The sequence below is a fragment of the Muntiacus reevesi genome, chromosome 12 (assembly GCF_963930625.1).
Source record: "Muntiacus reevesi chromosome 12, mMunRee1.1, whole genome shotgun sequence".
Taxonomy (NCBI): domain Eukaryota; kingdom Metazoa; phylum Chordata; class Mammalia; order Artiodactyla; family Cervidae; genus Muntiacus; species Muntiacus reevesi.
The window spans coordinates 4528157-4552315 of record NC_089260.1 but is presented as its reverse complement, the minus strand read 5'-3'; the positions used below and the strand labels follow the sequence as shown (position 1 = coordinate 4552315).

Below are 24159 nucleotides of genomic sequence, written 5' to 3'. Positions count from 1 at the left end.
GCCAACAGAATCATATCTTAAGTATAAGCTTCTTAGTAGAAAACAGTCCTAAACTGTCTCCTCCCAATTAATCTTTATTGGGCAAATCTTCAAAGGATACGTGAGGATAAGTAAGCATGGCAGGCTGATTACATCAAAAGCACGACTAATCTCTCATCAACACCAACAGGCTTCAGTGTGGATCGGTGAGGTACAGCCCTAAACAGTAGCTTAATTTAAATGACCCTCCTCTTCAGAAGAAACATATATACATATACATCTCAAAATTCATCAAGAATGATCCACCTTATATAAGCAGCCAAAGATGTTAAGCGGCATCATGAAGTCTTCTACAAACAACAAGAAATAAAAGACAAAACTATTATACAGAGTGAAGTAAGTCAGAAAGAGAAAGACAAATACTGTATATTAGCACATATATGTGGAATCTAGAAAGATGGTATCGACGACTCTGTGTGCAGGGCAGCAAAAAAAGACACAGACGTAAAGAACAGACTTTTGGACTCGGTGGGAGGAGAGGGTGGGATGATCTGAGACAAGAGCATAGACACGTATGTTACCATATGTGAAATAGATAACCAGCGTGAGTTCAGTGCTTGAAGCCGGGCTCCCAAAGCTGGTGCTCTGGGACAACCCGGAGCGAAGAGACATGTGTATACCAATGGCCAATTCATTCTCATGTATGGCAAAAACCCATCACAATACTGTGATTATCCTCCAATTAAAATAAGTAAATAAATATCAACTTCAAAAAAAAAAAAAGACAAGATAATACATTTGCCTAAGGCATACTCCTCTCTGAGCTATTCTGTATGTGAAAGAATGATCCAGACTCCATCTGTATTGACCAGTACAATTGAACTCATTTCTTCCCTGCTTGGTTTGACTTCGCTGAAGTTGAACACCAGTGATTAAGAGTTGGTGATTAAGCTCAAGGAATAGTCTCAGCTCAGCAACTAAACTGTGCCATGTTTCAAAGCTCACTTAAGTGTCTATGGGCTTCAGCTCTTGTCTATATTTGTCAGTTTGCCTATTTTTAATTAGGAGACTGGAACGAATCTAACTTCTACGATTCCCAAAACTGCCTAAGGAAAAACAGATTGGGAGCATATGGAATAAAATCTTTTGTAAGGTTGAATGGTGGGGACTTCCTTTAGATTCATTTATGTCCAGATTTCTTAAGATACAAAAAGACCGTTGAGTTCGTGGCCCTCTGAAAAGCAGAAGGGAAGAGAGAACCACTTCTACCAAACTCTAGAGCTCACTCTTCTGTTACTCTGACACAAAGGGAAAATTGTAGTTTCCCCTCCCACTGGACGGGAGGACAGAGACTGTCTGCTTGGGTCCCTGCAGCGCCCTCACCTAGAGGGGTAACCATCACAGAGGAGATGTTCAGTAAATATTTGATGAAGGAATGAACAAAGTATTTTATTTGTATTTAAACAAGCAGTTTCAAGGGTGATTCACAGATAAACTAATTTAAAAGGCACATTTCCCTAAGTGACTCCATACAGCATGGATGTAGCGGCATTTCAAACAAAAAGAAATCAATACTCCTATCGTCCCTTTTTCCCTTGCTGTTGCCTAAGAAGACCTGGGCTGAGCCATGAAGTCATTCCTTCACATACAAAAAGCAGGTTACAGAGCCTGGGGGATCAACACAGAATTAACTTTGGAAGAAGACTCAAACACGCTGGCTCAGGAGAAAGACAGTGATTTACAAAGTCACACACACGTTATTAGGGAACGTCCAGGAACACTGGGTGATCTCTCGAACGCTTGCTCTGAATCCAGGGTTTAAAAGCCAGATTAGCACAACTCTGCTGAGTTAAGCAGTGGAGACTGCCTTACTCTTTACGTATCTGGACTTGGTTTCGCTTAAAATGTCCAACCTGGGACTATGATGAGCAAATGTCTAATCACGAAGACCGTTCTCTAGGAGCACTGCTCTACCGAAGAACAGAGTGGGAAGAAGTGAGTCCAAGCGCCACGGCTCATCACAAGCGCTGAGCTGGTCTGTGAGAAAACAGCTAACCAATGGCACAAAGTGAATAATGGTGACAAAAATTATTTTTAATGAGGATGATTCAGTGTTTCCAAGAGTCAATTTATTCATCTTACTTTTCAATGTAGATGAGTAAATCTATATTGTTTCCACTTAAGTTTGAAAATTAGCAATTATTTTGCCAAAATCATATATATATGATCTCTAGGGGATCTTCCTGACCCAGGGATCAAACTCAGGTCTCCCACATTACAGATTCTTTACCCTCTGAGCTACCAGAGAAGCCTCATATATATATATATATATATATATGCCTCCAATAAGATTTTAAAAAACGATTTCAAGTAAAATTCATATAAGAGGTCTATATCGATTAAGAAAGCAGGGTTAATTTTAAAGTTTGGGAAATTCTAATAACTTAGTAAATGGATGTCTGTCATTTGCTGTATGCTGCAAAGACCAACTGGAAACATATGTGTTACTCTGTTGAACTTAACTTTTTTTAATTGATAGTGCACTGTAGTCAGTTGCCTAAAATGATAAGCAAGGCTGTAAAAATAAAAATTAATTTAATTTAATTTAAAAATTAATTTTAAAAATTAATTAAAAAATTAATTTTTAATAGACACATTTACCGTCTATCTCGCTAGGATACAAACCCCCTTGAGGTAGAACTGACCTCATTCTCCTGGATAACCAGTGTGGATGACAGTGCCTGGATCAATGAACGTTATAAAGCAAGAAAGAGAAGCTCCTTCACAACCCTCGGTGTGTAAGGATGCTACTGAAGCAACCTGGGCACCGCTAACGGGCACAGTCTTAGGACTCGGTGAGTCTAATGAACGCGTGGGGTGAACGGGGCAGGGGGAGAAGGGGATGGGTGGTCCCCTTCTGATCATGGTGGGGTGAACAGCTCTCTGAAGTAAAAGTAAACGAACAGCACATCTATGTTTTGGTTGGAATCTAGGAAAAGAGGAAACAGCACAAATCCGCCCGGATTATAGCAAGAGAGGGAGAGAGAGAGAGGAGGCAGGGATGGTCCTAGCTGCTGGGGCTTGAATTCTTTCTGGATCCAGCAAGTCTTCACAAGCCTGGCTTCCTCTGCTCTGCCCACACGCCCGTCAGCTTCCTCTCTGCTCACTCATTCGTTCAGCAACCCTTAAGCGCTCACAACAGGCCAGCAACTGTGTTCGGGGTAAGGACAGGTGAGCAGGGCCGTCTCAGTATCTCGGCTGGAAAGGGATGGGCGAGCATGACTAAGGTGTGCTCACGCGGCCCCGAACCTGCTCCTGCTTCTTCTTTAATGTGCGATTTGAGAGCCTGTATGCTTGGTTAACTTCAGGCAGTTACCTAAAACTAGATAACAGGATTCTAACTGAGAAACTGACAATTTTTAGAGTTGAAAAAATTAAAGTACAGCCACTGAATCCATCAAGTGACTGGTATTCCTTTGCTGCTCAGTCCCTCAATCGTGTCCGACTCTTTGCGACCCCATGGACTGCAGCACGCCAGGCCTCCCCATCCATCACCAACTCCTGGAGCTTACCCAAACTCATGTCCATTGAGTCACTGATGCCATCCAACCATCTCATCCTCTGTCATCCCCTTCTCCCCCCACTGTCAGTCTTTCCCACTATCAGGGTCTTTTCCAATGAGTCAGCTCTTCACATCAGGTGGCCAAAGTACTGGAGCTTCAGCTTCAGCATCAGTCCTTCCAATGAATATTCAGGACTGATTTCCTTTAGGATGGACTGGTGGGATCTCCTTGCAGTCCAAGGGACTCTCAAGAGTCTTCTCCAACACCACAGTTCAAAAGCATCAATTCTTTGGCACTCAGCTTTCTTTATAGTCCAACTCTCACATCCATACATGACTACGTGAAAAACCAGAGCTTTGACTAGACGGGCTTTTGTCAGCAAAGTGATGTCTCTGCTGTTTAATACACTGTCTAGGTTTGTCATAGCTTTCTTTCCAGGGAACAGCTGTCTCTTAATTTCATGGTCGCAGTCACTGACTGTGGTGATTTTGGAGCCCAAGAAAACAAAATCTGTCACTGCTTCCACTTCTTCTCCTTCTATTTTCTAAGAGCTGATGGGCCTGGATGCCATGATCTTAATTTTTTTTGTTGTTCTTTTTTTTTTTTTTTTTTTTTAGTTTCAAGCCTCCTTTTACACTCTCCTCCTTCACCCTCATCAAGAGGCTCTTTAGTTCCTCTTTCTTTTCTGCTAATAGAGTGGTGTCATCTGCATATCTGAGGTTGTTGATATTTCTCCCATCAATTGTCAATCATAACACCAGCTTGTGATTCATCCAGCCTGACATTTTGCCTGATGTACTTTACATATAGGGCTTCCCAGGTGGTGCTAGTGTAAGGAACCCGCCTGCTAATGCAGGAGACGTAGGTTCGACCCCTGGTTTAGGAAGATCCCCAGGAGGAGGGCATGGCAACCCACTCCAGTATTCTTGCCTGGAGAATCCCATGGACGGGGGAGCTTTGCAGGCTACAGTCCATAGTGTAGCAAAGAGCTGGACACAAGTGAAGCGACAGCACAGCACTGCGGCACTTTGCATATAAGTTAAATAAGCAGAGCGACAATATACTGCCTTGACGTACTCCTTTCCCATTTTGGAACCAGTCCGTTGTTCCACGTCTGGTTCTAACTGCTGCTTCTTGACCCGCATACAGGTTTCTCAGGAGGCAGGTACGGAGGTCTGGTATTCCCATCTCTGTAAGAATTTTCCAGTTTGTTGTGATCCACATAAAGTCTTTAACAGAGTTAATGAAGCAGAAGTCGCTGTTTTTCTGGAAATCCCTTGCTTTCTTGATGGTCCAACGAATGTTGACAATTTGTTCTCTGGTTCCTCTGCCTTTTCTAAACCCAGCTTGTACGTCTGGAAGTTCTTGATTCACACACTGATGAGGCCTGACTTGAAAGATTTCAAGCATAACCTTGCTATCATGGGAAGTGAGTGCAACTGCATGGTAGTTTGAGCATTCTTTGGCATTGCCTTTCTTTGGGATTGGAACAAAAACTGACTTTGCCAGTCCTGTGGCCACAGCTGAGTTTTCCAAATTTGCTGATATATTGAGTGCAGCACTTTAACAGCATCTTCTTAGGATTTGAAATAGCTCACCTAGAATTTCATCACCTGCACTACCTTTGTTCACAGTGATGCTTCCTAAGGCCCACTTGATTTCACACTTCAGGATGTCCTGCTCTAGGTGAATGAACACACCATCATGGTTATCCAGGTCATTAAGACCTTTTTTGCATAGTTTTTCTATGTATTCTTGCCACCTCTTCTTAATCTCTTCTGCTTCTGTTAGGTCCTTACCATTTCTATTCTTCATCGTGCCCATCTTTGCATAAAATGTTCCCTTGATAGCTCCAATTTTTTTAAGAAATTGCTAATCTTTCCCATTCTGTTGTTTCCCCCTATTTCTTTGCATTGTTCATTTAAAGAAGGCCTTCTTATTTCTCTTTCCTGTTCTCTGGAACTCTGCATTCAGTTGGGTAGGTCTTTTCCTTTCTCCCTTGCTTTTTGTTTCTCTTCTTTCCTCAGCTATTTGTAGTCTTCTCAGACAACCTCTTTGCCTTCTTGTATTTCTCTTCCTTTGGGATGGTTTTGGTCACTGCCTCCTGTACAATGTCACAAACCTCTGTCCATAGTTCTTCAGGCAGTCTGTCTGCCAGATCTAATCCCTTGAATTGATCCATCACTTCCATTGTATAATCATAAGGGATTTGATTTAGGTCATACCTGAATGACTTTCTCTAAGTCTTTCGTCAACTTAAGTCTGTATTTGGCAATAAGGAGCTCATGAACCGAGCCACGGTCAGCTCATAGAGCTTCTCCATCTTCGGCTGCAAAGAACATAATCAATCTGATTTCAGTATTGACCATCTGGTGATGTGTAGAGTTGGAAAAGGGCATTTGTGTTGTTGGAAAAGGGCATTTGCTATGACCAGCATGTTCTCTTGACAAAACTCTGTTAGTCTTTGCCCTGCTTCTAGGCCAAACTTGCCTGTTATGCTGGGTTTCTCTTGACTTTCTACTTTTGCATTCCAACCCCTTATAATGAAAAGGACATCTTTTTTGGTGTTCGATCTATAAGGTCTCGTAAGTCTTTATAAAACTGGTCAACTTCAGTTTCTTCAGCATCCGTGGCTGGGGCAGAGACTTGGATACTGTGATTCTGAATGATTTGCCTTGGAAGTTAACCGAGATCACTCTGTTGTTTTTGAGACTGTACGAAAGTACTGCTTTTCAGATTCGTCTGTTGACTATGATGGCTACTCCATTTCTTCTAAGGGATTCTTGCCCACAGTAGTAGATATAATGGTCATCTGAATTAAATTTTCCATTTCCCGTTCATTTTAGTTCACTGATTCCTAACATGTCGATGTTCACGCTTGCCATCTCCTACCTGACCACTTCCAGTCTACTTTATTCATGGATCAAACATTCCAGGTTCCAACGCAGTACCGTTCTTTACAGCATCAGACTTTACTTTCAGCCCCAGACACATCCGTGACCGAGCGTCATTTCCCCTTGGCCCAGCCACCTCAGTCTTTCTGGAGCTGTTAGTAATTGCCCTCCACTCGTCCCGGTAGCATATTGGACACCTTCCGCCTTGGAGGGGCTCGTCATCCAGTGTCATATCTTTTTGCCTTTTCACAGTGCTTCATGGGATTCTCGTGTCAAGAAAACCGGAGTGGTTTGCCCTTCTCTCCTCCAGTGGCCCACGCTTGGCAGAACTCTTCCCTGTGACCCGTCCAACACAGCTTGTAGCTTCATTGAGTTATGTGAGCCCCTTTGCATGACAGGGCTGTTACTTTATTTACTATATTCCAGGAGCTATTTCACTTTTTAAAATTTAAAAATTAGTACCACAGCCTATAAAAAATTCAGTGTTTGAACAATGAATAATCCACCAATGTTTAAGCTATTTCTATATCAAATGGTAAATATCAGTTGATTGCTGGTGGTTCGTAGTTTTATTGAGACTTTGCCTACATTGGGCTTCTCTGGCGGCTCAGACAGTAAAGACTCCGCCTGCAGTGAGGAAGCCCTGGGTTCAGTCCCTGGGTTGGGAAGATCCCCTGGAGAAGGAAATGGCAACCCACTCCAGTATGCTTGCCTGGAGAATCCCCATGAGCAGTGGGGCTGGCGGGCCATAGTCCACGGAGTCGGACCCGACTGAGCAGCTAAGCACAGCACCTTTGCCTACATAAGCCACAATGCCATATCATGGTATTTGCCATACCCTCCAAAAAAATCATCCTGAAGAAATATGCTTTTAACTAACTGAAACACACATGTATTGATGACTTTCTGTGTGCTAGGCGCCAAGCTAGGTAGACGAGTAAGACGCCACTGTTGCTCGTGTTAGCTGAGTGGAAAGAAACCACTGGCAGTCACGCTGCAGGGAGGGAAGTTCTGGAGGAGGGCGGTCTGGGATGCTACAGACCGCGTGGAGGAGCCGGTCAGGTGAGATTCCCAGAGATGGGATCCTGTCTGGTTTCAGAAAACCCCGAAGCTCAGGTGAGAACACTCTGTCTTTCCTCATCAGATCACCATTTCCCTTACTATGGCCGATAGGAGTTCTTCCTATGAAATTTCTTCCTGGGTGAATTTCACATCCACCTGTCCCCCTTTTACAGGGCCATTAAAATTCGGAAAGGCAGCTCCCACAGCTTAATCACTGGTTGTGCAGCAGCCCATCAAAGAAGCCCTGCCAGGACCGTGCAGAAAGCTTCCTGCTATGGTTCTGTGACTGGTGGGATTCAGAGTTAGCTTGGGGAAGAACTGCTTCTTTACAAAATGCAAACTGCTTTATTCAAATTAAATGACCTGCTACAAAAGTATCTGTGTTTTTTTATCACTTGTATTAGCTATGGTGATCTCCACCTTTTAAATAATTCAACCCCCCAAATCACCATGAAACATCCTCTTCATTTATCGTGAGAACAAAAGAATGAGAATCATGACCTATATTTATGCAGCTTCCAGATCAGAGGAATACAAAGGACCTTATGGTGATTTCCAATTAACCCTGGTAATTTCATTGTGATCTAGATAGGAGTGAGGTCCTCGCTTATGGGCAAAGGCACACACTACCCATCACAGACCCAGTGTCAAAGGTGGAAACGGATTCCACTGATTAACCCAAGGTTAAGGGAAAATAAGAGAAAGAGAGAGGGAAAGAGAGGGAGTGAGAAGACCCAGATCATCATTGCGCAAATTAGAGAAAGAATTTTTGGTAACTAAGGTTTTTTATGATGAAGTACAAGCTAATCAGTTCTTACTCTAAAAGTCAGAATGGATAGCCTGTTTTTTGTTTGAGATATCATACACAGTATCAAACTACTCTAGGGGGTATAAACTTTGTACTTAGAAACCTTGGACTATTATAATGGACCTATCACATCACTCATGTCTATTAATACAGGTTCATAAAGTTGAGGGCTTGAAAGACAATTTAATACATGTAAAAAGTGAGGTTGCTTCTCCCCCACTCTTATGCATTTTCTAAAATGTTCTGATGAGATTGAATCATTTTCATGAAGAAAGATGAGGAAGAAATGGAATGGGCTTATCATTCTTGCTAATGACATAATTACATAAACACAAGATATTATTACTTATCTAAATCTAAGCTTAATGAATAAATGGGGGATTCCCTGGTAGTCCAGTGGTTAGGACTCCTTGCTGCCACTTCAGGGGGCCTGGGTGTGATCCCTGGATGGGGAACTGAGATTCCTTAAGTCAAGTGTCAAGGCCAAAAAAACGAATGCATGAAGACTTCCAACTAAGGGTTTTTATAATTTAACTGTATTTCTCATTAATAAATACAGCATCATCCTAATATTAGACTAAAGATGAAAATAATTTGTCAGAAACCTTCATAAGTATTCCAAAATATGATTCTCTCTAATTTTCTCTTTCATCTACTTTTAAACTTGGTATCATCTATTCTTTGGGCAAGAAGTATACTTGAAGGAGGATTAAATGTTCATTTTCAGGAAATGCTCTTTTCTACTTCATTCAGTTAACATATAAACTAGTTCCCCCCCCCCCAGTTGTCCCATTATTTATTCACAGTGTGAAAGGCCTTATCCCGTGAACTAATCAAACATAGCTTTACTACAAGTTCTAGCAGAATACTAACAAGGATCACACAAGTGCTTCAAATGTGAAAGGTAAGAATGTGCCATCCACATTCATGATTCATGATTCATGCTGAGGTTTGGCAGGAGACAACACAACCCTGTAAAGCAATTATCCTTCAATTAAAAATAAATACATTTTTTAAAAAAGAAGAAGAATGCGCCATGCAATCATCCAAGTTCCTCACCCCCAACCAAAAAAAAAAACAAAAAACAAAAAAAGGTAGAGCCAACCTGATTTGTCGTCCGTGTCATCAAAGTCAACGTTGAAGGAGTGGCCACTGTTACTGATGATTTTAGCTGAGCTGGCGTCGTACTTGATACCAAGAGGTCGGAGGGAGGAATCATATCTCACTTCTTTGGTTTTAATCTCAATCGGAGATTGTTGATCCCCATCAGCAATAGGGAAAAATTCATTCCAATGAACAGGACCTTCAATATATAGGACCAAATGAAAAGGAAGCAATAAGTTATTTCGTTCAGTCAAAGGCTTGTTGAGTACCACACGCTGCACTTGACTTTGATAAAAACACAAAGAGAAGGAAAAAACGATCTTTACCTTCAGGACTTCAATGTTTTTTTTTTTGCTTTGTTTTGCTTTGTTTTACAAGTCCAAGTGATTTTATTATAAGTATGCAAACCTCTTGGTTTGCCTTAACTCATCTTCAGAGTTAAACTCACCCTTGTTGACAAAAGAGTATGTAAGTTTTATAAAGTACTTTGCAAATGCCTTCTACCAAACTAAAAACAACAGTACAGTTCATCACTGAACACAAGGAGACTCAGCCTCAGCTCCGAGAATGAGCTGTGACCGTGCCGCAGGTCAGGCTTCTGAGCTGAAAGAAGTACTGCGGCGGCGAAGGCTGTCTAGTGAAGAAAGGGTGTGGTTCTTTCTAGTACTCTTCCCGATTTTCTATAATGCACTGTATCCCTGGGTATCACCCAGGCCTCAATTTAATTTCCTGTAAACGGGCAACAGACAAACTAAGGAAATAAACAGATTTGTCACATGGCATAACCCTTGTAAAATGACCACACCATGTCAGGAAATGCAATGTGGCTGGTTTTCTGCAATAGAGTAGCAGTTAGTTCTCTTTCTCTATTCCAGGTGTCCTTCCAGGGTTGTTCTGTCAATGCTACATTTGAATTCCCACCCAAGGAACAACTGTCATCCCAGTTCTGCATTTATACTGAAAATTGCATTCAGTTCAGTTCAGTTCAGTCGCTCAGTCGAATCCGACTCTTTGTGACCCCATGAAACACAGCACACCAGGCCTCCGTGTCCATCACCAGCTCCCGGAGTTTACTCAAACCCATGTCCATTGAGTCGGTGATGCCATCCAACCAGCTCATCCTCTGTCATCCCCTTCTCCTCCTGCTCTCAATCTTTCCCAACATCAGGGTCTTTTCCAATGAGTCAGCTCTCTGCATCAGGTGGCCAAAGTATTGGAGTTTTAGCTTCAGCATCAGTCCTTCCAATGAACACCCAGGACTGATCTCCTTCAGGATGGACTGGTTGGATCTCTTTGCAGTCTAAGGGACTCTCAAGAGTCTTCTCCAACACCACAGTTCAAAAGCATCAGTTCCTTGGCACTCAGCTTTCTTCACAGTCCAACTCTCACATCCATACATGACCACTGGAAAACCATAGCCTTGACTAGACGGACCTTTGTTGGCAAAGTAATGTCTCTGCTTTTTAATATGCTATCTAGGTTGGTCATAACTTTTCTTCCAAGGAGTAAGCGTCTTTTAATTTCATGGCTACAATCACCATCAGCAGTGATTTTGGAGCCCCCCCAAAATAAAGTCAGCCACAGTGTCCACTGTTTCCCCATCTATTTGCCATGAAGTTCCCAAATTAAGCGTGTTTGGTAAATTGAGGTGAACCAATAAACTGCCTGAAAAATTCTGGTGGAATTTTCTGGTGGAAAAAAACTAGTGGAAAATTCTGAAAGAGATGGGAATACCAGACCACCTGACCTGCCTCTTGAGAAATCTGTATGCAGGTCAGGAAGCAACAGTTAGAACTGGACATGGAACAACAGACTGGTTCCAAATAGGAAAAGGAGTACATCAAGGCTGTATATTGTCACCCTGCTTATTTAACTTATATGCAGAGTACATCAACGCTGGGCTGGAAGAAACACAAGCTGGAATCAAGATTGCTAGGAGAAATATCAATAACCTCAGATACACAGATGACACCACCCTTATGGCAGAAAGCGAAGAGGAACTAAAGAGTCTCTTGATGAAAGTGAAAGAGGAGAGTGAAAAAGTTGGCTTAAAATTCAACATTCAGAAAACTAAGATCATGGCATCCAGTCCCATCACTTCATGGCAAATAGATGGGGAAACAATGGAAACAGTGGCTGACTTTATTTTGGGGGGCTCCAAAATCACTGCTGATGGTGATTGTAGCCATGAAATTAAAAGATGCTTACTCCTTGGAAGGAAAGTTATGACCAACCTAGATAGCATATTAAAAAGCAGAGACATTACTTTGCCAACAAAGGTCCATCTGGTCAAGGCTATGGTTTTTCCAGTAGTCATGTATGGATGTGAGAGTTGGACTATAAAGAAAGCTGAGTGCCAAGGAACTGATGCTTTTGAACTGTGGTGTTGGAGAACACTCTTGAGAGTCCCTTGGACTGCAAGGAGATCCAATCAGTCCATCCTGAAGGAGATCAGTCCTGGGTGTTCATTGGAAGGACTGATGCTGAAGCTGAAACTCCAATACTTTGGCCACCTGATGTGAAAAACTGACTCATTGGAAAAGACCCTGATGTTGGGAAAGATTGAAGGTAGGAGGAGAAGGGGATGACAGAGGATGAGATGGTTGGATGGCATCACCAACTTAGTGGACATGAGGTTGGGTAAGCTCCAGGAGTTGGTGATGGACAGGGAGGCCTGATGTGCTGTGGTTCATGGGGTCGCAAAGAGTCAGACATGACTGAGCGACTGAACTGCACTGAACTGAACTGAATAAACTGGCAATTCCCTTGTCCAGTCTTTTCACACCTCTGGGAGATTCATTCAAGCTCTGCATCTCAAAATCAACAGCAAGTTGTAGCTTCAAGGAAGCTCCAAGCTAGCCTCCAGACTTCACAGGTTAAAGGTCTTATTAACTTCTCTTCTCTGCCTGCAGTTCACACAACCTCTACCAAGTCAGTAGAGAATGTCTGCTGAGTAAGCTTTTCCCTGCTCACTAAGCAACTTATTTGATTTTTCTAAAACTCAAGTACTTAGTAAAACGACACAGGATGACAATGCATTAAGCATTTGCTACTGACAACAAATAATTTTTTTAAAGATAAGATCTAAAATGAAATTTCAACAAGTGCAAATATATCAGAGTTATCAACAGCTTCAGTCTCTAAATCTAATGTTCCTTATTACTCATCTTTGCAAGGGAGAGAGTATAAATTCTTTACTTCACACATGCATTAGATACTAAAAGTCAGAACATGAATACATAACCACACACATAACTTAGAAGTTGTTCTCTTATGAATCATACACTTTGGACTTGGAAGCAACTTGAAAACCAAAATTCCTTGGTTACATCTTATTACAGAAAAGGCACTACATTTCCTTATTTACTAGGTACTGTCATTCACCTTTCTAGCACTCTTTTTGTATACAAGCCAGTCCTTTTTCAATATGAATAAAAAAATGTTCTATTTCACTGCCCACAAGTATGCATTAACCTACTGAGAGCCAGACTTCAAATATACATGTGGGTCACAGTATGTGGTTAACTAGTTTTCTAATTAGGAAAGAGTTTGTTTCTACTCTTAATTCCTTTACGCTTCTATTTCCAGTTCTTTATAGCCAGAACTACTTTTTAAAACAGAAGCAACCAAAATAAAATAAAAATAACATTATTTTGCATCAGCCAATATTATCTATTAAACATGATGGTATGTTCATTTCCCTGACTCTTAAAAATGCCTCTTCCTCTTTTATAAATTCTCCATGACATGCAACTTTAAAACTCTTCTAAACACAGTTGTAGAGATACACAGTAGTTCTTTCACTGATTCAGGAACTTCTGAATACCCCTGGAGTTATGTAGTTTTCAATGACTGTCACATTTCCTAAACTAAACTAATTGCCAAAGGTTCACGGAAGAAGTTACAAGTTGTCTGTGAAGGTGGTGACATCATCCAATGCCTCACAGATTTGATGTCCCATTTTATCATTGCTACTATTCCCAGTTTGTTTCCTTTTCTCTCCTCATTCACTGCTCTTGCCAGTTTAAATTGAAAACAAGCAACAGAACTTGCCCAGTCAGGAAACAACACATTAATAGGATTTTGCCAAAGTTGATCTACTTAAAGGCGTGGTCCTCAGAAAGCTGTTGAATCTAAAATCAGGGAGTGTTAGTCAGTAGTATCCAACTCTTTGCAAATCCATGGATTGTAGCCTGACAGGCTTCCTTGTCCATGGGATCTCCCAGGCAAGAATCCTGGAGTTTCATTTCCTTCTCCAGAGGATCTTCCTGACCCAGGGATTGAACCTGGGTCTCCTGCATTGCAGGTGGATTCTTTACTGTCTGAGCCACTGGGAAGTCAAAAGCAGGGAATAACCCTACAATTCTTAGCAGAAATATAAAATAACTCCTTGTTAATGGCTTTTCTAAGAAGGATTTTTCTTTTATGCTTTCAATTTTTGATTTTTTCCTCCAGTTTTATTGAGATGTGATTGACATACAGCATTATGTAAGTTTAAAGCATACAGCATAACAGTTTGACTTACAGTACATACCCCATGATATGGTTGCCACAAGTTTAGTGAACCTCAATCACCTCATATTGACACAGAATTAAAGAACAGACAAAATATTTTTTCATTGTGATGAGAACTCCTAGGACTCACTCTCTTAACTTTTATATGTAACATACAGCAATGTTAATCAAATGTATCAAGTTGTACATTAAATTCTTAGTTGTTTTATAGCTGGAATTGACCAGTATCTCTTGACCATCTTTATCCAGTTTCCCTTCCCACTCACTTTGGTAACAACCATAAATTTGGTCTCTTTTTCTATCTGTTTGTTTGCTTTTGAAGCATAATTTATCTACAACACTATGTTAGTACCTAGTGCACAACATAGTGATTTGATATTTTATACACTTCAGGATGATCCCTGTAAGTCTAATCACCGCCTCTCAGCACACAGAAATATTACATAATGTTTTACCACATTCCCCACGCTGTACATTTCATCCTCATGAATCATTTATTTTGTAACTGGAAGTCTGTACCTCTTAATCTCCCTCACATATTTCTAAGATGGATTTTTAAAACTTCAGATGCACTTCACTGGAACCAATATTTTCTAACCTATTAAAGAGTAATCAATATTCATTGACTGAAAATACCCTTTTCCTTCCTAATCCTAGCGAGGGCACTGTTAATATCTAGTAACTACCAAATAGGGAAGATCCCCTGAAGTAGGAAATGGCAACCCACTCCAGTATTCTTGCCTGGAAAATCCCATGGACAGAGGAGCCTGGTGGGCTAGAGTCCATGGAGTTGCAAAGAGTTGGACATGACTGAGCATGCAGCCACACAAGTATTAAATAACAACAACAAAAATTATTCTGGCAAAGAGGGAAATTAAAAGAAATTTCAATTTTCCCAAACAAATTGAAGATTGGCAAAATGTAAGATTACAATTGTAGTGTCACTCAAAGAGAAATCCACCTTTTAAATAATACTTTTCATTATTAAAACTCTTTCACTTGCTGCTATTTTTCAACTGGCAAGTTTATCATAGTCTCAAAAATGCTACAATTAGAAATGAAACTCTTCTGTTTCCTTGTGAAAGTAAGTTTTCTATAAAACTAACTGTACAATACTGCTCAATAATATGCATGTTGATCCAAAGAAAGTATTATTACTATTATTATTCACAGATCTAATGCTGACAGTAAGACTTTCTTGGTGCCACTTTGCACATATTGGCTATTTGAAATAATCAGTTTAATGTAAAAAATAAGAAAAAATAGTTTGCTTTTGATAACTTAGACTATACAAGAAGAAAACTATACATATTATTACTGTTGCTCTCATCAGTAAACATGTTTTGACCAACGTGTTAAAATTCAATGATCCCTTGCTAACCCCCAGTCTCTGCAAGAATGACTGTGGAAGGAGAAAGAAAAAGCGTGGAGAAGTAGCTTAAAATATAACTTCATTTCTCAAAAAGAACCTAAAATCTTGCTAAAATCAGCAGTTTCAGGCAACCAACTGCAGGTTGCTGGGGGAACATTAATAGTAACAGCTATTAAGAAACTTTTGGTGCATTGGTTGCCGGGAAGACAACTTAAACCTCAGTGTTGCGATTCACGTCAATATATTGTCAGATGTTGTCCATGATTTGCCTCGCCTAAATGAACAACTAGCTTAAGGGACTAAAACAGCAAGCTTGTGCTCAATTCACAGAAGTCTGCCGTCAGATCTGTGACTCGCGAGCCTTTGACGGGTCACTGGTTACTACAGCTCTCGGCCGGTCAAACGCCAGGGAGCGGACGCTTCTGAAGGTGGGGGGCCGGGGTATGTGGACCGGGGTCACCCCCAGCGCGGGCCGCGTCTGCACGGCGCTCAGCCCCCCGCGGTCCCCCGGCTCTATCCGCGTCTGCCTGGCGCTCAGCCCCCCGCGGCCCCCGGCTCTATCCGCGTCTGCCTGGCGCTCAGCCCCCCGCGGTCCCCCCGCGCCGCCCGCGTCTGCCTGGCGCTCAGCCCCCCGCGGTCCCCCCGCTCTATCCGCGTCTGCACGGCGCTCAGCCCCCCGCGGCCCCCGGCTCTATCCGCGTCTGCACGGCGCTCAGCCCCCCGCGGCCCCCCGGCTCTATCCGCGTCTGCACGGCGCTCAGCCCCCCGCGGCCCCCGGCTCTATCCGCGTCTGCACGGCGCTCAGCCCCCCGCGGCCCCCGGCTCTATCCGCGTCTGCACGGCGCTCAGCCCCCCGCGGTTCCCCGCGCCGCCCGCTTCTGCACGGCGCTCAGCCCCCCGCGGTCCCCCGGCTCTATCCGCGTCTGCACGGCGCTCAGCCCCCCGCGGTCCCGCGCTCGGCTCCGCGGAGCGCCGCTGTCCCCAAGAAGGACCCCAGAAGCCCCCCGGCGCGCGGACCCCCGCGCCCCTCCCCACCCTGGCCCGCGGGGCGCTCACCGTCGCGCTCGCCGTAGCCCCAGCTGAACCCCGACATGGCCCGTCTCGGCGGAGGCAGCGGCGGGCGGCCCGGCTCCAGGCCCCGCGGCCCCGCCCGCCCTCCTCCGCCCGCCCCGGGCCGTGTCGGGGTTCAGCTGGGGGCGCCCTGGAGCCGCGGCCGGGCGAGGCGCGCGGGGCCCGTCCGGTCGGTTCGATCCAGGGGGAGAGATTGTGCTCGGCGGGGAGGCGGGGGCTGCAGCCGGAGAGACGGCGGGGAGGGGAAGGCTGCCCAGGGCCTGCTTCTGAGCAGGGGTCCTGCTGGAGGGGAAGGGCTGCCGCACTGCCCCAGGGCCGGCGGGGACCCGGGAACCCCCGGGCTGTTTAATGCAGTTTCATTTAATGTTTAAATGCAGTATAGTTTATGAACAGATTTATGCAAAGAGCTTCTTAATTGGCATGAACCAGTGAAGTTTCTCAGTTGTGCCCAACTCCTTGCGACCCCATGGACTGTAGCCCGCCAGGCTCCTCCGTCCAGGGAATTCTCCGGGCCAGAATACTGGAGTGGGTAGCCTTCCCTTCTCCACAGGATCTTCCCGACCCAGAGATCGAACCCAGGTCTCCAGCACTGCAAGCTGACGCTTTACCGTCTGAGCCACCAGGGAAACCCTTAATTGGCATTGCCCTTTGCATAAACCCTGACAGCTCAGTTGGTAAAGAATTCGCCTGCAATGCGGGAAACACAGGTTCCATTCCTGGGTCAGGAAGATCCCCTGGAGAAGGGATAGGCTACCCACTCCAGTATTCTTGGAATTCCCTTGTGGCTCAGCTGGTAAAGGATCTGCCTGTAATGAGGGAGATTTGGGCTCGATCCCTGGGTTGGGAAGATCCCCTGGAGAAGGGAAAGGCTACCCACTCCAGGATTCTGGCCTGGAGAATCCCATGGACTGTGTAGTCCATGGGGTCACAAAGAGTTGGACACGACTGAGCGACCTTCACTCACTCCCTGTGTAAAAGACTTAAAGAATGACTGTTTGAAAATCTTTCATTTTCTCTTGCCATCCAAGTGGCTGCTGCATAACGTAGTAATTGCAAGTCCTTGGAGGTCCGGCTTTAGGTAATCGCTCATTGTTCAGGAACCACTAAAGATCAGTTCGAACTATTCTTCTTTGGACTTGATGTAAATGCTGTGTAGTCAGCCAGTAGCTCCTTCCGCTTGTATAGATCTTAATGAGGTTAGAATGCAACAGGATAGAAGAGAGTGCAATTAAATACAATAAACAATGCTTCTTTCGCACCTAGGAGAAGGCCAAGGCTTTCATATTCCATAGTCTATGGCATAACTGGATTCTTTATGCCAATAATATAATAGGAACCAAACTTTTAAGAATAAGGTCTAATCAATATTCACTTTTCACCACAGAAGGCAATATTCACATATATATTTATTTACACATATATGGGTACATATAGGGACTTCCCTGGTGGTTTAGACGGTAAAGCGTCGGCCTACAATGCAGGAGACCCAGGTTTAATCCCTGGGTCAAGAAGATCCCCTGGAGAAGGAAATGGCAACCCACTCCAGTGTTCTTGCCTGGAAAATCCCATGGACGGAGGAGTATGGTAGGTTACAGTCCATGAGATTGCAAGAAGTGGGACATGACTGAGCGACTTCACTTTTACTTTTCACTTTCATAGGGCTTCCCAGGTGGTACTAGTGGTAAAGAACCTGCCTGCCAGCGCAGAAGATATAAGAGATGTGGATTCAGTCCCTGGGTCGGGAAGATGCCCTGGAGGAGGGGGTGACAACCCACTCCAGTGTTCTTACCTGGAGAATCCCATGGACAGAGGGGCCTGGTGGGCTACAGTCCACAGGGTCGCACAGAGTCGGACCCAACTGAAGCGACTTAGCATGCATGCATGGGTGTATATAAGATATAAAAGTACTTATAACATAGATATGTGTAAGATACATGTAAGTATCGTAAACTTATTTAAGAATGTCGTCTTGAAAAGTTAAGTCTGGGTTACTTAGCTAAGTACCCTAAGTCTGCACTAAGCCTGTAGATATAGTTGGGGATGCATTATGAATGCTGTGCAGGAGATTGTGAAAGCTCAAAACCCCATAAACCACCTTCTCATGGTGTCCTTGTCTCAGATCAACTGTCTCGTATTTTATAAACTCAAGGAGCCTCTCTGTAAGGAGCTTGGTGTCCCCATTTCCAGCAACTCAGATGACTTAGCACTTCAAGGTTAGTGATGGTCTGGTCAGTTCCTAGTGCTCAAGAATAATCCTTGGATGAACGAATAAATGAGTGAATGGACCAAAATTGTTAAAGAAGTTCCACTTAGTGGGCTTCAAATCCTTCCCAAATTGTTCGTTTCACTGCTTAGGTTCACAGTGTCCTCTGGTTTTATTGTGTACTCTATCCAGTTTTCTAAAAGAGCAAGCGAACTATTGGAATCAGACTACCGTTTACAGAAACCTGTTAGATAATCCGTAGAGCATCCACACAGCTACTGTCAATATTTGAAAAGGATGAAGAAGATCTCCATAAACAGAGACAGGGTGAGCCCTGGGACAGATCTAGTGGTGGGAGGTGGGGAAGAAGAGGAAAAAAAAGCAAAGGTGCAAAAGAATGTATGTAGTATGCTACATTTTCTTATTTTTAAAAAAGGTACATATGCACAGTGGAATATTACTCAGCCATTAAAAAGAATACATTTGAATCAGTTCTAATGAGGTGGATGAACTGGAGCCTATTATACAGAGTGAAGTAAGCCAGAAAGATAAACACCAATGCAGTATACTAACACGTATATATGGAATTTAGAAAGACGGTAACAATGACCCTACATGTGAGACAGCAAAAGAATCACAGATGTAAGGAACAGACTTCTGGACTCTGTGAGAGAGGATGAGGGTGAGATGATCTGAGAGAATATCATTGAAACATGTATATTATCATATGTGAAATAGATCGCCAGTCCAGGTTCGATATGGGTGCTCAGGGCTGGTGCACTGGGATGACCCTGATGGATGGGATGGGGAGGGAGGTGGGAGGGGGTTCAGGATGGGAACACATGTATACCCGTGGCTGATTCATGTCAATGTATGGCAAAAACCACCACAGTATTATAAAGTAATTAGCCTCCAATTGAAATAAATAAATTTATTAAAAAAAGACAAGTAAATATTTCAGACCATATGGTTTAGTTGGGTAATTATACTGAAAGGAAGTGATGGAAAAGAGTACGTCGAGGAGTTCGTTGATCTTTCTGTCAACTCTTTGTAGGTTGAAGTTGTGCGTGGTACTGGCCGTGTCTTGCCACGCTGTCAGCCTTAGATTTGTGTGGGGTGACACCGCTGTTTATGGACCGATCTAAAAGGAAAGTACTATCAGCAGAACTTCCGGGTGAGGACACGTTACATGTAAATCACAGTTGACCTGCCTTTTGTCATTAAAAAATATCAGTGGTTGCTTCCTGATTGCACCTTCAAGCCTTCTCTTCATTCTGGATCACTATCAAGTGGGAAAATAAGGGACTTATTACACTCATAAGCTCATACCTTGGTAATCTGTAGCTTCAGTTCAATTCAGTTCAGTTCAGTTGCTCAATTGTGTCCAACTCTTTGCGACCCCATGGACTGCAGCACACCAGGCCTTCCTGTGCGTCACCAACTCCCGGAGTTTACTCAGACTCATGTCCATGGACTCGGTGATGCTATCCAACCATTTCATCTGTAGCTTAGGGAACAGTGTTCTCACAACCATCTCCTGGATGGTAGATGGCTGATCTTCTAAAGTTTTTAGCTTTAACTACTTTACCAACTGAGCTAGCAGGGCTTCCATGGGTCGGGAAGACCCCCTGGAGAAGGGACAGGCTGCCCACTCTGGTATTCTTGGGCTTTCCTGGTGGCTCAGCTGGTAAAGAATCTGCCTGTAATGCGGGAGACCTGGGTTTGATCCCTGGGTCGGGAAGATCCCCTGGAGAAGGGAAAGGCTACCCACTCCAGTATTCTGGCCTGGAGAATTCTGTGGACTGTATAGTCCATGGGGTCGCAAAGAGTTGGACATGACTGAGTGACTTACACTTTAACACAAACATATATAAAACTATTATATTTTCCTTCTTTAGTAAGTGATACTAAAATAATCATGGGCTTCCCAGGTGGCTCAATGTTATAGAATCCACCTGCCAATGCAGGACACTCAGGAGACATGGGTTCAGTCCCTGGGTCAGGAAGATTCCCTGGAGAAGGAAGTGGCAACTTGCTCCAGTATTCTTGCCTGGGAAATTCCATGGACTGAGGAACCAGGTGAGCTACCGTCCATGGGGTTGCAAAGAGTCCTACAGGACCGAGCGACTGAGCATGCAAGCACACATACATATTTGCAGATTTTCTAAAAAAAAAAAAAAAAATGGTTAAAGCACAAATTACCAAAAATGGTTCCCTATAGCGAATGGCTGAGGACGGGGTGTAGGTATAAGGAGGAGAGTGAGATTCTTAGAACATCTTTTTAACTTTCTCGTCATAAGTGTTTTATATTTTCAGAAAAATTAAAGATAAAAAACAAAACCTAAAATTGAATTTTGGCAGAAACTAATGAACTTAACTGTATATTAATGTGATAATGTAACCACACAGATATGTTTTGAATAGAGTATTCTGGTTGTATATCCTTAGTAGAATATACTACATATTAAGAAGAACAACAAAACAGTCTTGAACTTCACTGCCAGATTTAATTTTGATAATACTGTTAGTGTTGTGATTGAGAAACCATTTTTGTGTATAATACCAATGAGTAAATATATTGTTTTACACGTTGACTTTCATTCTGGCTTATACAAATAGGAAATGCAAAAGCTAAGATGAAAACTGTGGTACCGGATCTGAATATTCTGCTCACTGATGCTGAAAGCAATAATACCCCACTGCCAGTGAAGCTAAGAAAACAAGCTTTATAGCTCATCGTTTATGAACCTCTTGTAAGGCTCAGTGCCTGATTTTATATTTGCAACTTTGCATTCCTCTTTATAGAACAGATAGGTTCCAAAATTATTGGGTTGGCCAAAAGGTTCATTCACTTTTTTTCGCAAGATGGCTGTAGTAGCCCTTAGTTGTTTTAACTTCATTTGTAGCACTTCGTTTATAGCACTTCATATAGTACCATTTAATTATCTTTAACTTCATTTGAAACAATTTTGTAAGTTGTATTGTGTCAACATACATTTTAAAAATTATCAAAATTGGTGAATGTTTGCATAGCCATTAATATTGAAGATGGAAGAAAAAGTAACATTTTCAGCATATTATGCTTCATTATTTCAAGAAAGATAAAAATGCAACCGAAATTTTTAAGAAAGATTTCTACAGTGTATGGAGAAGGTGCTGTGACTGATCAAACATGTCAAAAGTGGTTTGTGAACTTTCATGCTGGAGATTTCTCACTGGTGGATCAGATAGTCCTGTTGAAGTCGATAGCGATCAAAATCAGACATTAATTGAGAACAATGAATGTTATGCAATGCAAAAGATAGCCAACATACTCAAAATATCCAAATCAAGTGTTGAATATCATTTGCACCAGCTTGGTTATATTTATAGCTTTGATGTTTGCATTCCACATAAATTAAGTGGAAAAAAAACCTTCTTGATTCCTATTTCTCTATGTAAACATAAAGGAAACATTCCATTTTTATGAATTAAAGATCTAAATGTAAGCCTGGAAACTATAAAAGTCCTAGAGGAAAAGGTAGGCAGAACACTCTCTGACATAAATCACAGCAAGATCCTCTATGACCCACCTCCCAGAGTAATGGAAATAAAAGCAAAAATAAACAAATGGGGCCTAATTAAACTTAAAAGCTTTTGCACAATGAAGGAAACTATAAGCAAGGTGAAAAGGCAGCCTTCAGAATGGGAGAGAATTATAGCAATTGAAACAATTGACAAAGAATTACTCTCCAAAATATACAAGCAACTCCTGTAGCCCAATGCCAGAAAAATAAATGATCCAATCAAAAAATGGGCCAAAGAAGTAAACAGACATTTCTCCAAAGAAGACATACAGATGGCTAACAAACACGTGAAAAGATGCTCAACATCACTCATTATCAGTTCAGTTCAGTTCAGTCCTGGACTGCAGCACGCCAGGCCTCCCTGTCCATCACCAACTCCCAGAGTTTGCTCAAACTCATGCCCATTGAGTCGGTGATGCCATCCAACCATCTCATCCTCTGTTATCCCCTTCTCCTCCTGCCCTCAATCTTTCCCAGCATCAGGGTCTTTTCAAATGAGTCAGCTCTTCATATCAGAGAAATGCAAATCAAAACTACAATAAGGTACCATCTCATGCTGGTCAGAATAGCTGTCATCAAAAAGTCTACAAACAATAAATGCTGGAGAGGGTGCAGAGAAAAGGGAACCCTCTTACACTGTTGGTGGGAATGCAAACTAGTACAGCCACTATGGAGAACAGTGTGGAGATTCCTTAAAAAACTGGAAATAGAACTGCCATATGACCCAGCAATCCCACTCCTGGGCATACACACCAAGGAAACCAGATCTGAAAGAGACACGTGCACCCCAATGTTCATCACAGCACTGTTTATAATAGCCAGGACATGGAAGCAGCCTAGATGCCCATCAGCAGACGAATGGATAAGGAAGCTGTGGCACATATACACTATGGAATATTACTCAGCTATAAAAGAGCATATTTGAGTCAGTTCTAATGAGGTGGGTGAAACTGGAGCCCATTATCCAGAGTGAAATAAGTCAGAGAGAAAAACACCAATACGGTATATTAATACATATATACGGAATTTAGAAAGATTGTAACGACCCTATATTCGAGACAGCAAAAGAGACACAGATGTAAAGAACAGGCTTTTGGACTCTGGGAGAAGGCGAGGGTGGGATGATTTGAGAGAATAGCATTGAAACATGTATATTACCATCTGTGAAATAGATGACCAGTCTAATTTTGATGCACGAGACAGGGTGCTCAGGGCTTGTGCACTGGGACGACCCTGAGGGATGGGATGGGGAGGGAGGTGGGAGCGGGGTTCAGGATGGGGACACATGTACACCCGTGGCTGATTCATGTCGATGTATGGCAAAAACCACCACTGTATTGTAAAGTAATTAGCCTCCAATTAAAATAAATTAATTTTAAAAATAAATTTAAAAATTATATGACAAAAGAAAGAAAACATTCCATTTTTAAAACAAATTGTGATGGGTGATGAAAAGTGGATACTGTACAATAATGTGAAAAGGAAGAGATTGTGGAGCAATCTAAATGAATCACCACCAACCACGAAGAAGGTGATGTTGTGTATATAGTGGGATTGGAAGGGGGTCTTCTATTATAGGCTCTTCCCAGAAAACCAAATGATTAATTCCAACAAGTACTGCTCCCAGTTAGACCAACTGAAAGCTGCTCTCAATGGAAAGTGTCTGGAATTAGTTAACAGAGAAAGCATAATCCTCCATCAGGATAAGGCAGGACCCCATGTTTCTTTGATGACCAGCTTGGCTGGGAAGTTCTGATTCATCTGCCATACCCACCAGACACTGTACCTTCAGATGTCCATTTATTTCAGTCTTTGCAAAATTCTTTTAATGAAAAAATGTCAGTTCCCTGGAAGACTACAGAAGGCACCCAGAACAGCTATTTGCTCGGAAAGATACGTTTTGGGAAGATAGAATTATGAAGTTGCCTGAAAAATGACAGAAGGTCATGGAACAAAATGGTGAATACATTGTTCAATAAAGTTCTTAGTGAAAATGAAAAATGTGTCTTTCATTTTGACTTT

The 24159-nt window shown here is 42.6% G+C and overlaps 1 protein-coding gene across 3 annotated transcripts in view; it reads right to left on the bottom strand.

The window, feature by feature from the left end:
- LOC136144920 (carbonic anhydrase 13) overlaps positions 1-16540 on the bottom strand; it is a 64912-nt gene extending 48372 nt beyond the window's left edge. For 2 of the 3 annotated variants that reach the window (XM_065902935.1, XM_065902938.1), the window contains exons 1-2: positions 16354-16497; positions 9412-9609 (exon numbers count right to left, since the gene is read on the bottom strand). In XM_065902935.1, coding sequence (XP_065759007.1) covers positions 9412-9609; positions 16354-16390 — 235 coding nt within the window. In that variant the 5' untranslated portion in view covers positions 16391-16497. Of the gene's footprint in view, positions 1-9411; positions 9610-16353 lie in introns of all 3 variants that reach the window. The other variant, XM_065902936.1, reaches the window with a different exon arrangement.
- Positions 16541-24159: the final 7619 nt, after the last annotated feature.